Source organism: Crinia signifera, chromosome 6 (genome assembly GCF_055691185.1).
Source record: "Crinia signifera chromosome 6, ASM5569118v1, whole genome shotgun sequence".
NCBI lineage: Eukaryota > Metazoa > Chordata > Amphibia > Anura > Myobatrachidae > Crinia > Crinia signifera.
The window spans coordinates 28,534,608-28,549,283 of record NC_139222.1 but is presented as its reverse complement, the minus strand read 5'-3'; the positions used below and the strand labels follow the sequence as shown (position 1 = coordinate 28,549,283).

Genomic DNA, 14,676 nt, shown 5'->3' with positions numbered 1-14,676 from the left:
GAATTTGCGCAATCACAGATAGCAAAGAGATCCAGATCCCAAGCTGGGTTTAGTCAGGAATCGGATGAAGGTTCATCAGGTATGGATGATCCAGTAAAGAATTCCACAGATGAATCGGGTGAAGTTGGGAATGACAGGACCTTCAATCTTGATATTGTTGAAAATGTGTTAAAAACCATATATAAAGCTATGAACTACCAGGAAGCCCCAGGTACTTCGGTTGAAAAGTATCCTCTATTTGAAGACCGATCTAGAAGGGGAAGGACCTTCCCGCTGAACAAAGTAGTAAGAGAGATGATTGCTAAAGCATGGATAAATGTGGACAAGAAGTTCACCCTTAGTAACAGAGTGGATAAGATGTATCCGTACAAGGATGAAGAGTTTATTGGATGGTGTAAGATACCAAAGGTGGATGCAGCTGTAGCGGAACTCACGTCGAGGTCAACTATACCAGTGGAAGACGCGGCTGCTTTCAAGGACTCTATGGATAAGAAAGTAGAAAATTCTTTACGGAAGGTGCATACCGCTTCTTTGGGGGCTCTTAAATCATCGGTAGCTATTGCTTCTGTATCCCGTGCCCTTAGACTCTGGGCAGCCAACCTACATACCGATGTAGAAGACAAGATATCAAAGTCATATATATTACGCAGCTTAGAAATAATGCAAAAATCCGTTGATTATTTATGTGAAGCATCTCTTGACTCTGTGTCTTTTGCATCAAAGTCCATGGCGGCTGGAGTGACGGCAAGAAGGGCATTGTAGCTTAAGCCATAGAGTGCCGATGCAAATTCTAAAAATCAATTGACAGCACTACCCTTTGAAGGAAATTATTTATTTGGATCCAAACTTGACGCTATGATTTAAAAACGATCAGGAGGTAAATCTGTCCGTCTCCCACAGGACAGGAGAAATCGTTTCCCATATCCTGGGACACCTAAACCATCTTTTAAGGAGGCGAGAAGTTACAGGCCCGGAAGACCATACTATAGAAGAGGGAATCCGAACTTATCCCGTCAGTCCTTTCGGCAACCTTTTCGTGGACTATTTCAATCTGACAGAGGTGGAAGATTATGACTATCTACAAAGAATCAAGATAGGAGCGAGATTATTGAAATTCCCAGATGTATGGAGGAAGACGATTGGGGACAGATGGGTCCTGAACACAATACAGAACGGCTATTCAATAGAATTTGCAAGATTTCCGAGACAAGATCGGTTTATAAGATCCAGAATACCAAGAACGATGGAAGAAAGAAGGGAATTGTCACTGAAGATAGAACAACTTCTAGAAATAAACGCTGAAGAAGAGATTCCCAGGCAACATCACAAGAGAGGGTTTTATTCAAACTTATTTCTAGTGAAGAGGACCAATGGGGAATACAGAACAATTCTGGATCTAAGAGACCTGAACAAAAACATAAAAATGATAAAGTTCAGGATGGAAAATTTAACGTCTATAGTGGCCGGAATAAAGAAAGGGGCATACTTAGCCGCAATAGACCTAAGGGAAGCCTACTATCACATTCCAGTAAACACCTATCACTGAAAATTCCTCAGGTTCTCGGTGTCAAACAGGCACTTCCAGTTCACATGCCTACCCTTTGGGCTAAGGACGTCTCCGAGGGTATTCACAAAAGTATTGGTCACCCTGATTGCGGAATTGAGAAAACTAGGAGTCCTAATATGGCCATATCTGGATGATCTATTAATCGCTGGAGATTCGGAAGAAGAAGTTCTACAAAGTGTAGACACTACAGATGCATGGCTGGGTTATAAACGAAGTCAAGAGCTGTCTTTCACCAAGCCAAAATATTCAGTTCCTGGGCGTCCTAATAGACACTGTAAACTTCAATATTGCTCTCTCGTCAGAGAGATGCCTAAGAATCCAGCGAATGATAGAGACTGTTCTATACTCAAAGAAGGTGACACTGATTATGGCTGTACAGTTGTTGGGCATGATGACATCCTGCATAAAAGTCATACCCTGGGCTCAATCAAATATGAGGAAGCTTCAATGGTACCTTTTACCTCTGATCCGAAGGGGATGCAGCGATCATCATCCAGTAGTACTAAAGGGCCCGATAAGAAAATCCATACTATGGTGGACAAGAGGTCTGGAGGAGAAGAGACCCAGTCTGGAGAGTCCGAGTTATTTGGTACTAACCACTGATGCCAGTCTAACCGATTGGGGTGCACACATGGCAAATGTATCAGTACAAGGAGTATGATCCCTAGAAGAGGTGATTAATTCCTCAAATGTAAGAGAACTTCAAGCAGTCTGGGAAGCAGTAAGATGATTGAAGGAGTATACCAAGGGAACTCACGTCAGAATTATGTCAGACAACGTGACGGTGGTCTCACACATAAATCATCAAGGAGGTACCAGGAGCAGAAAGTTGATGATAATGTCAGATATCTTCTCTCAGTCTCGGCAGTGTGCATACCGGGCAGAAGAAATGTCATTGCAGATTTCCTGAGTCGCAAGTTGCTGGATCCAGAAGAATGGGAACTGAACGAAAAGGTATTCGGAGAAATAATACAGAGGTTCGGAGTTCCGGAGGTAGACCTGATGGCTACTCACTCCAACAGAAAGGTGAGGACATTCTGCTCAAAATACTATCATGCCCAAGCAGTGACGTTGGATGCCTTTACAATCAAATGGCAGTTCAAACAGGGGTACATATTTCCGCCCTCTCCCTTGATAAACAAGGTGATAAAGAAGATACAAAAGGACAAAGTAGACCTGGTGGCAATCCTACCATATTGGCCACGGAGGGGTTGGTTCTCGAATGCCCTCAGGCTATCTGTACAGAAACCATGGGAATTGCCCAACAGACCGGATCTACTGAGACAAGGTCCAGTGCTACGTTCAGAACCCGTGACATTGTCTAAGGGCGTGGAGATTGAGCGGCAAATATTAAAAAAGCATAACCTCTCATCACAAGTCACTGATATGAAGTTGAAGGCCAGAAAAGATGTCTCTTCATTAGCATATTACAGAACATGGATAAAATTCAACAAATGGGGTCAGTTCTCAGGTGACTTTTCTAAGATTTCCACTGGCGAAGTATTACAATTCTTGTTTGACGGATTCCTATTAGGTTTAGCAACAGCTACTATCAAGGCACAAATCTCTGCTTTGAGCATTCTACTGGACAGACCATTAGCAGAAGAGAAGATGGTCAAAAGGTTTAGCAGGGCCATTAAGAGAATTAGACCACCAATCAAATCTATTGTGGCTCCTTGGGATCTAAACCTATTGCTTACAGTGTTATCCAAACATCCGTTTGAACCACTTATAGACATTCCACTCAAACTACTTATCTGGAAAGTGGTCTTTCTGGTGGCAGTCACCTCAGCCAGACTGGTGAGTGAGTTACAAGCGCTGTGGATTGAGGAACCCTATCTGACTGTTTTTCCTGATAGAGTGGTGCTGAGGACGCACCCAGAATTTCTACCAAAGGTAATCTCAAGATTTCTCCTCAACCAAGAGATAACACTTCCTGAGTTTTACCCAATTCCTCAGAATGAGGAGGAAGAAATGTGGCACAAATTAGATCTTGTTAGAGCCATCTCTATATACTTGAAAAGAACCAAGAGTTTTAGATCCACCAAGCACCTATTTGTAATTCCAGAAGGAATAAAGAAAGGAGAAGCACCAGTCAAACAAACCATTTTGAGATGGATAAGAGAGGTTATCCTATTTGCCTACAAGAAAGAAAACAAGGTGGCACCTCCTATCGTCCATGCAAACTCCACTCGGGCAGTTTCCACATCATGGGCGAATAAGGCGAAGGCATCTATTACAGAGATCTGTAGGGCTGCTACCTGGACCTCGTTTCATACTTTCTCTAACCATTACGCACTTAATGTATCTACTGCCCACTTTGGGAATCATGTCTTACAAGGAGCTATGTCAGTTTGACTGGTCCCGAGATAATAAATATTTCATGCAGCTTTCCCTCCCGTGTGTTTACTTGGGTATGTCCCAGTGTTATGGCTGCCATGGGGATCGTAGAAGAAAGAGGCGAATTATACTCACCGATAATTCCTTTTTCTTCCTAGAGATCCCATGGCAGCCACTGATTGCCCTCCCATGTTATTACTGTGTTTTTTCTCCAGGATGACGGAGACATTCAAAAGACACTGAGGTGAAGGAGGAGGAGGCGGCTGTTATACACAAGGTGGGCGGTCCCAGAGAAAAAACTCCTGTCTAATCTATGGGGGAAGGGAAACATCCCAGTGTTATGGCTGCCATGGGATCTCTAGGAAGAAAAAGGAGTTATCGGTGAGTATAATTCGGCTCTTTCTCTTTCATCCAGTCCGGTGACACAGCTCACGATGGGATAGGAGGGTCCGCCAGGAGCCAGGCACCTATGCTTCTAATTTCTTTGGGAGCAGGCTCCTCCCTACTGCATCCCATAATGCTCCAGTTAGTTTTAGGTTCCCACAGGAGCGGGTGCTATGCTTCGCAGCTGCGTTTTTTTTCTTTGGATTTTTTTGAAGATAGAGCAGGTTTTCCAGTGAGTTACTTCTACTTGAAGTTCATGCACACAGAAGCGCGTCCTGTCAGCTCTCTGTGTGCAGAGGGACACTTTTTATTCCTTCTACACAGCGCTTCGTCTCTGTGTTAGAGACTTTCCTGGGCCCCGGGGGTGTCCTAACCGGCTCCTTGCAGAAGGAGATCTTGGGGGATGGACCCCCCCCGCGATGGCGCCTGCCATCTTGAAGGGTTTAGAGACTGAAATCCCGCCAGGGAAGTGAAGTCTCTCACAGGAGTCCGGCGCTGTTGGACGACTCCATTGTGGTCCCATGGAAGGGAGGTACAAGGAGGTAAGCAGAGACAACTGCGGGAGCGGCTGATGGGGGAGAAAGCACCAGATGGGCTAGTCTCCCCGCTGTTGCAGAGACTTGGTCTCTTCCTGCACTGTGTTTTTGGCGCCTTTTCCCCGCGCTGCGGAGCTGACAGGGTGATTTTACACAGACTCCAGTCTCTTCGAACAAGCGGTTCCCTCGCTGATCGCTGACCGGAATACAGTCAGATAAGTACACTGATACATTGCTCTGTGCGGTGCCTGTTCGTTTTGCATTGTATTTTACATGGCTGAGGGGTTTACTTCTGCTGCTGTGGAGGAGGGAGCGCTGGACATGCTTATTTACTGCAAGAAGTGTGAGGCTAAATTTACATGTGAACATGAGGATCAGGGGGATTTATGCCCGTCCTGTGAGGCTGTTCCCAGTGGGTCACGCGCCCCCAGGACGTAGATAGCTGAACCTGCTTGGGCTTTGGCGTTGGGCAGGTCTATGAATGCTCTTACTGAGGCTTTGAATAGGCAGAAGGATTCCTTGTTAGGGTCTCCTGGCCACTTTACCTCTTCTCTGGTTTCTGGGGGGTCAGTTACCCCGGCTCAGGGGGGCCCCTTTTTGCTGCAAGCTATGCAGGATACTGCTCAGGGGGTTCATAAAATGACTGCCTTAATGGAGCAGTTTACAAAATCCTCTGATGAGAGGATCTGTATCAACACCACCCATTTTACAGGATTTGGATGATGATGGTGTGTGTGTGTGTGAGGAGAACTGGAGTTGGGACATGAGTGATAAAGCTGAGGCCTTAACTTCAGGCATTGAGGATTTGATTGTGGCTGTTAGACAGACTCTGAATCTTGCAGAGGAAGAAAAGACTCCTGTCTCTTGTGTGTTTAAAAAGAGTCGCAGGGACCCTGTGTGCTTCCCCTCTGATGAGGGAATGACCTCTGTTATAAATGAATCAGGAAAAACTCCTGATAAAAGACTGTTGATGGCTAAAAAGTATGCTAATATGTACCCCATGCCAGAGGAACATTATGGGAAAAAGCCCCATTAGTGGGTGCATCTGTTGCTAGGCTGTCTAAATCCACTGCGTTACCTGTCCAGTGGGGTGCTGCCTTTAAAGACCCAGTGGACAAAAAGGTGGAAGGTTGCTTGAAAGCTATTTTTGAAGGCATAGGTTATACTTTGAGGCCTATATTTGCTTTTGCTTGGGTTACAAAAGCTATGATCAAGTGGGCGAAGCAACTGAGTGGTCTTCTCCACCAAAATTCTGAGGCTTTCATACTGGCAGAGAAGTTGAGATGTGCTGCAGAATATGTTTGTGAGGAAGGAGCTAAAATGGCGTCCAGAGTGTCTATCACCTCAGTTTCAGCTAGGAGGGCTCTTTGGCTCAACGCTTGGGAAGCTGATAGTGAGTCCAAGAAGTCCCTTGAGAACTTGCCTTTTAAGGGGGAGCTATTGTTTGGCTCAGAGCTGGAAGCCATCATTAAACAGGCTACTGGGGGTAAAAGTACCTTCCTCTCCACCACCTCCAAGAGTTCAGGCTCCAAGTTTGGAGTTTTCAAGCCATCCTTTCGGTCGCCATTTCCGAGCGGGATGTCCAACAGAGGACAGACTGGCCATGGCAGATTTCAGGCCAGCAGAGGAAAGTCTTCCATGTCTCGGTTTGGGGCCTTTACAAAAAAGCATGCAGCCAAAAATGATGATAAGTCCTCTGCATGACGAGGCGGGTGCTCCAGTTCTGGGCTCAGAGTGGGGGGTCGCCTCCTGCACTTTCGGGACCGGTGGAGGGAATCCGTAGTGGATCCTTGGGTCCTTTCCATCATTTCTGAGGGTTACCGGATAAATCTCAGAGGCATTCCACCCAAGAGATTTGTTCCTACTCCTTTGCCTCGGACTGCGTCACTGAGGTCCACTCTTTTGGGGGCAGCTTTGTCCCGAAGGGAGAAGGGAGTAGTGATTCCGGTGCCTCAGGAGGAAAGAAAACAAGGATTTTATTCGATCCTCTTCCTAGTCCCCAAGCCAGACGGGTCTTTCAGGCCTATTCTAAATTTAAAGTCTTTAAATCTTCACTTGTGGGTAGATCATTTTTGCATGGAGTCCCTGCGTTCTGTGCTCCTGAGCATAGAGCCGGGGGAGTTGCTGGCATCTGTAGATATTCAGGATGAATATCTCCATGTGTCCATTTTCAAGGATCACCAAGCTCTCCTAAGGTTTGCAATTGGAGAAGACCATTGTCAGTTTCAGGCACTGCCGTTCGGTTTGGCTACGGCTCCGAGAGTGTTCACAAAAGTGATGGCGGTCATGGCCGCAGCTCTACGTCTAAAGGGAATAGTAATTATTTCTTATCTGGACGACCTTTTATTCAAGGCGGAGTCGGCGGGAAAACTTCAGGAACACCTGAGTATTGCGACACAGTTCTTGCAAGAGCAGGGTTGGGTGCTAAACCTTCCCAAGTCGCATTTAACACCCACTCAGAGTCTGCAATTCCTCGGGGTAATCCTGGACACACACCTTCACAGGGTGTTCTTGCCACATCCCAAGGCAGTGGAGATTCGGCACATGGTGCTAACACTTATTCAGGCTCCTGCACCGAAGGTGTGGCAGGGAGTAAGGTTACTGGGCAAAATAGTAGCGACTTTCGAGACGCTACAGTTTGCCAGATACCATTCGAGGTGCTTCCAGTGGAACATCCTAGCATGCTGGTCCGGAAATGCAAATACAATGAAGCCGGAACGGCTGGTTCTGTCTCAGAAAACAAGAATATCCTTGGAATGGTGGACGGATATAGAGACTCTGCAGATGGGGCGGTCCCTTTGCTCTTGGGATTGGTTGGTCATCACAACGGATGCCAGTCTCAGGGGTTGGGGAGTAGTTATGCTCCATCTAAGGTTACAGGGCCTTTGGTCCGAGGAGGAATCCAATACTTCCTATAAACATACTGGAACTGAGAGCGTTATGGAATGCCTTGTGCCAAGCAGAAGAGTTTCTGAAGGGATTGCTAGTACGAGTTCAATCCGACAATGCCACAACAGTGGCATACTTAAACCATCAGGGCGGAACTCGCAGCAAGATGGCGATGGCAGAGATTGTGAGGATTTTCACCTGGGCGGAAGTGCAGGTGCCAGCACTGTCAGCTGTATTCATTCCGGGGTTCCGGAATGTGGAGGCGGACTATCTCAGCTGGGCGGATCTGCTGGAGGGGGAGTGACACATCATGTCACTGTGTGTTACCAGCCCAGAGATCTGACCAGTCTCCTCCTCGCACTCTCTGGTGTATCTCATACATCAGGAGCCATCAGCCCCTATTATACTCCTGCTCTCCCCTCACATCATGTCACTGTGTGTTACCAGCCCAGAGATCTGACCAGTCTTCTCTCCACACTCTCTGGTGTATCTCATACATTGGGAGCCATCAGCCCCTATTATACTCCTGCTCTCCCCCTCACATCATGTCACTGTGTGTTACCAGCCCAGAGATCTGACCAGTCTCCTTCCCACACTCTCTGGTGTATCTCATACATCAGGAGACATCAGCCCCCAGTATACTCCTGTTCTCCCCCTCACATCATGTCACTGTGTGTTACCAGCCCAGATAAATGACCAGCCTCCTCCCCACACTCTCTGGTGTATCTCATACATCAGGAGACATCAGCCCCCAGTATACTCCTGTTCTCCCCCTCACATCATGTCACTGTGTGTTACCAGCCCAGATAAATGACCAGCCTCCTCCCCACACTCTCTGGTGTATCTCATACATCAGGAGACATCAGCCCCCAGTATACTCCTGTTCTCCCCCTCACATCATGTCACTGTGTGTTACCAGCCCAGATAAATGACCAGCCTCCTCCCCACACTCTCTGGTGTATCTCATACATCAGGAGCCATCAGCCCCTATTATACTCCTGCTCTCCCCTCACATCATGTCCCTGTGTGTTACCAGCCCAGATAAATGACCAGCCTCCTCCCCACACTCTCTGGTAGAAAATGATAATCCTGATAATCGGGCGCTAATACTTTACATTGAAAATATAATAATCAATCAAAATGAATGCTGTCTAACGAGATAATTCTAAGACGACTTATGGCTATTGCAGCTCCCAATAGGTATTCTGTATAACTTAATTAGACACAAATAAAATAACAATTAAGAGAGCGCTATAACAGAAGTATAGATTATTAGCATTAACTAGTAAATAAAAAAAGATATTAGGTGTACATATTTGACACTATAATAATAATTCCCACAGATATAATCTTCTGTAGGTGGTTACTGTAATTGCATTTTGCATTCATATCCCACCGTGTGTATGCTGACAGAACAGACCCGTACCACCATCACTAGTGCTGATCCTGTAAGGTGCATATACGCAGCTCAGTAGCCAGAAGCCAATTATTTTATATTGATAGAATAGGTGAATGATACTTTCAGTCGATAGCGGCTACAGTACAGTATAGTATAACTGCGTCTAAGCAGCATCTGGATAAGGAGGTAATGAGAGAGAGAGAGACTAGGGGCAGAGATAAAGAGATGGGGCAGAAGGAAGAGAGCAAGGGAGAGGGGGGCAGACGGGGTGGAGGAAAGAGAAGGGGGGGACTGGGAGAGAGTGAAAAGTAGGAAAGGGTGGGAGCAGAAAGGGGAGGTGACCGGGGCAAGGTGATGTGGTAATATGAGGGGGGAAAGAGAAGGGGGGGACTGGGAGAGAGCGACAAGTAGGAAAGGGTGGGAGCAGAAAGGGGAGGTGACCGGGGCAAGGTGATGTGGTAATATGAGGGGGGAAAGAGAAGGTATGATTTTTTTTTCTTTACCAGTATCGGCAGGACTCCTATTCACCGGTGCCGGGCTCCCCTACAAGTTCCCCTCTCCCCCTGCCTGATCCATTGTGACTAATGTCACACCTTTACATGCTCCCGCCCATTTCAGCTGCCAATCACCGCTGGCTCCTGCAGCGGGTTATATGGGCGGATGGCAGATTGCCTGTACACATAGGGCCCGATCTGTAGTCCATCCGGTTGTGGGGGGGGACACTGGCGGTGATGGGCCATGGATGGGAACGCCCAGTGGTTCATGGGCATTCCCATGTAAATTCCAGCCTCATGCAAGGTGCCAGGGGCGGGTAGCTGACTTCACATGGCGTCAGCTGCCCTGAGCCCTGGAGATTTCAATGATCTCTCCAGCATTGGGCACATGCGAGTGGATCCGGGTGGGGTAGCGGCTATTCGTCAGGTCGGCACTCTGGGACTTGGTACCAGGTCATCCAGAAACAGGCCCATAGCACAATGCAGCAAGCAGGAGGAGGAGTTTGCAGGTGCACACTAAATATATATGCTAGACCTTTTAATATCTTGCTATATTGCATTTGAGGTTATTAGCATAGTAATGGCCATTAGTATCGGCTTGTCCACCGCGTCCAGGTTACCTCATTAGGACAAGTCCCTAACACTACTCTGGGACAGGTCCAGGGCACAGGGCCCCCCAGGCCAGCCCAGCAGAACCACCCCATGGCATCACATTAGTGTGAAATTAAAGTGATAGTAAAAGGGATAGGGGAAATTATATGTGATAGGACTTACCAAGGTAAGAAGTAATATTAAATGTGAAGGGTGCTACATATATATTAAACAAACTAAAGGGGTGATTGAAAGTATACGATATGATGCCATGGAGCAGCCCAGCAACAGCAGCCCAAAGAGCCCTGAGCCCCAAACACGGTCCCACAGACTAACACTCAGCATATATGTATAGTAGGACTTACCCTCATAGTGCCAAGCTGAGGTGTGCAGTCTTGAATGTTGGGACTCCAACCTAATTAAAATCAATTTGGGACAGGTGGGTGGGGTGCAAGCTTAGGAGGAAGGCGTCTCTAGTTCCTTCCAGTGTGTATGAATACACAATATATAGTACATAAGGGGAGGGGCCCTAAACTGCACACCCTGGACATATGAGGTGCTACCTGCTGAGACTTGTAGTGCAGCAAGCAGGAGGAGGAGTTTGCAGGTGCACACTAAATATATATGCTAGACCTTTTAATATCTTGCTATATTGCATTTGAGGTTATTAGCATAGTAATGGCCATTAGTATCGGCTTGTCCACCGCGTCCAGGTTACCTCATTAGGACAAGTCCCTAACACTACTCTGGGACAGGTCCAGGGCAAATTGATTTTAATTAGGTTGGAGTCCCAACATTCAAGACTGCACACCTCAGCTTGGCACTATGAGGGTAAGTCCTACTATACATATATGCTGAGTGTTAGTCTGTGGGACCGTGTTTGGGGCTCAGGGCTCTTTGGGCTGCTGTTGCTGGGCTGCTCCATGGCATCATATCGTATACTTTCAATCACCCCTTTAGTTTGTTTAATATATATGTAGCACCCTTCACATTTAATATTACTTCTTACCTTGGTAAGTCCTATCACATATAATTTCCCCTATCCCTTTTACTAATCACTTTAATTTCACACTAATGTGATGCCATGGGGTGGTTCTGCTGGGCTGGCCTGGGGGGCCCTGTGCCCTGGACCTGTCCCAGAGTAGTGTTAGGGACTTGTCCTAATGAGGTAACCTGGACGCGGTGGACAAGCCGATACTAATGGCCATTACTATGCTAATAACCTCAAATGCAATATAGCAAGATATTAAAAGGTCTAGCATATATATTTAGTGTGCACCTGCAAACTCCTCCTCCTGCTTGCTGCACTACAAGTCTCAGCAGGTAGCACCTCATATGTCCAGGGTGTGCAGTTTAGGGCCCCTCCCCTTATGTACCATAGCACAATGCACCAATATATCGGTCATCGGCTCTGTTGTAGAGATCACGCTGGTTACAGACCTATTGCTGGTACTCATTGGCTGACAGACCAGCGATATATCGGCCAGTGTGTACGCAGCATTAGACATGTTCAGTGTAAGTGATAAAACATCCATGAACATTTCCTTCTCAATGTAACCAATTCTGTCTGTCGTCATTCATCTGTTTCCTGTAGATGGGCGCACAAGCAGGAATACCTCGGAGGGAGATCTCATCTTGTCTCCAGATTATATACTAGAAGATAAGAACATCAGACAAGATTCTCCAGAAGAAAAACCCATTATCCCCAATACACACCCAACATTTCCCAGTGCAGATATTTCATCTGGTCCCTCTAGTCATGAGGAACCTTCTCCTGATCATTCAGACCTTACTACACACAGTGCAGACCATAAAGATGATACAATATCTTCCAGTTCTATAAGTCAGTCAGTTTTCGCTTTACATCAGAGACATCACACAGGGGAGAAACCATTTTCATGTTCTGAATGTGGGAAATCGTTTTCTCGTAAGTCAAATCTTGTTATACATGAGAGGATACATACAGGTGAGAAACCATTTTCATGTTCTGAGTGTGGGAAATGCTATAGGAATAAACACACTCTTGTTATACATGAGAGGGTACATACAGGTGAGAAACCATTTTCATGTTCTGAATGTGGGAAATGTTTTACTCATAAATCCAGTCGTGTTATACATGAGATGGTACATGCAGGTGGTAAACCATTTTCATGTTCTGAGTGTGGGAAATGTTATAGCAATAAATCCAGTCTTGTTATACATGAGAGGTTACATACAGGTGAGAAACTATTTTCATGCTCTGAATGTGGGAAATGTTTTCTACATAAATCTCATCTTGTTATACATGAAAGGGTACATACAGGTGAGAAACCATTTTCATGCTCTGAATGTGGGAAATGTTTTACACTTAAATCCAGTCTTGTTCTACATGAGAGGGAACATACAGGTGAGAAACCATTTTCATGTTCTGAATGTGGGAAATGTTTTACAAGAAAATCCAGTCTGGTTACACATGAGAGGGTACATACAGGTGAGAAACCATTTTCATGTTCTGAATGTGGGAAATGTTTTACCAGAAAATCCTGTCTTGTTATACATGAGAGGTTACATACAGGTGAGAAACCATTTTCATGCTGAATGTGGGAAATGTTTTACCAATAAATCACATCTTGTTAGACATCAGAGAAGCCTTTTCCATGCTTGCAGTGTGGGAAATGTTTTATAAATAAATGTATACTTTGTAAATACCAGAAAAATAACATTTTGATGAGCAGATCTACATTAAACATGAGCATTGATGAGAGGATACCCCTGTTGCATGCACAGGGATCACCTGAGAGTAGTCTCCCCAACACAATGCAGGCTCGATTTCCCCCCCCCCCCCCCCTGATGGCTGATGTTCCTACACAACCAGCCCCCTCCCCCCTCTCCAGAGCTGCCGGCTTATGCTGGGTACACAACAGCATGATGCAGCTTGTGAGCGGGTTGTTAGGGGAATGTATGACCCGCTCACGATCTGGCGGAGCCTACGACACGCTCAGGAACTGCATCTGATGTGATCGCGACCCGAACCCACTTCAATGGTAGGATCTTAGAGAAGACCGAACGATCTGCAGGGCTGCACATCGGATCGGGATCGCATCAGAACGGCAGTGAAATGGCCAATTTACATAAAATCGGTCGAGATTGTATCTAAGTTGGCTCATTTTGGGATAAATCATCCTGATGTGTACCCCACATTACTGTAATCATACTGCAGGCTTCCAGGCACCAGCTCAGCAGGAAGCCAGGCTGCTCCTGGGACATTTACATCCTGGGATACAACCGTCCACCCAATCACTGCTTTTTTTTTATTCAGTATTTCTTATTACAATATGCGTATGATACAGATATAAGATGTTACATCTAGGGTGGCCAATCCCGGGATCGGGATCGGCGGGATCCCGGGATTTGGCCCCCAAAACGCCGGGATTTCAATCCCGGGATTGGAATTTCCAAGCACGCACAGCCGCACGTCCACGGCTGCCCGCCCAGCGCTCCCGGCCACCTGCCCGCCCACCCACCCAGCGCTGACGGCCGGCAGCACTCACGGCCGGCCACCCGCCCGCTCACCCACCCAGCGCTCACGGGGACCCAGCGGCAGCGGTCCCTGTCACCCACCCGCCCACCTAGCGGTCCCTGCCACCCACCCGCCCACCTAGCGGTCCCTGCCACACACCCGCCCTCCCACCCAGCGCTCCCTGCCACCCACCCGCCCTCCCACCCAGCGGTCCCTGCCACCCACCCGCCCTCCCACCCAGCGGTCCCTGCCACCCTCCCACCCAGCGGTCCCTGCCACCCACCCACCCTCCCACCCAGCGGTCCCTGCCACCCACCCGCCCAGCGCTTGGGCGGCCAGGGTGTTTTTTATTATTAGGGAAGCCAATCCCGGGATTGAGCATTTTTCAATCCCGAATCCCGGGATTGAAAAAATGCCCCGGGATTGGCACCCCTAGTTACATCCCATCCTTTCCCCTACCTTATATCTGTGCAGTGTATATGTGCTTTATATCTGACAAGCGATGCCATTATACCGGTTATACTAAACTTACATTGTGCCTCATCTATCTCACCTTCTGTATACTGCCATCTCCTATATATTTGGCTACATCTGTCACTCAAAGTGGGTGTCTGTGTCTATAACGCTCTGTTCCTGGACTTTCCTCTTAATGTGTGATTGCCTTCATCTGTGCTGAACACCTTTCTGAGAAATTAACCTGTTTAAAACAGGTGATGGCAATCATACATTAAGGTGAAGTCTAGAAACAGAGCATTGTGTCCCTCCTGGAGAGGGTCATGTTGGGAGGTATGTGATAGAGAACCAGCCCAGTGAGCCCACAGACAGTGCCAGACACCCACTGCCTTCCCATGTTGCCCAGCACTGCTACTCCACAGCCACCAGGTGAGCGCCCCCCTCCCGCGATTTGCGGCAACCCCCCCCGCGCACCCCCCCCCTCCCGCGATTCGCTGCAAAAACACCCGCTCCCCCGCCACCCA

The 14,676-nt window shown here is 47.3% G+C and overlaps 1 protein-coding gene across 1 annotated transcript in view; it reads left to right on the top strand.

Annotated features, from left to right (window-relative positions):
* The window catches only part of LOC146010139 (uncharacterized), a 200,303-nt gene extending 187,289 nt beyond the window's left edge, over positions 1-13,014 (top strand). Inside the window, exon 5 of the mRNA XM_083151084.1 lies at positions 12,070-13,014. Within this exon, the coding sequence (XP_083007210.1) occupies positions 12,070-12,777 (708 nt within the window). The 3' untranslated portion in view covers positions 12,778-13,014. The remainder of the gene's footprint in view (positions 1-12,069) is intronic.
* Positions 13,015-14,676: the final 1,662 nt, after the last annotated feature.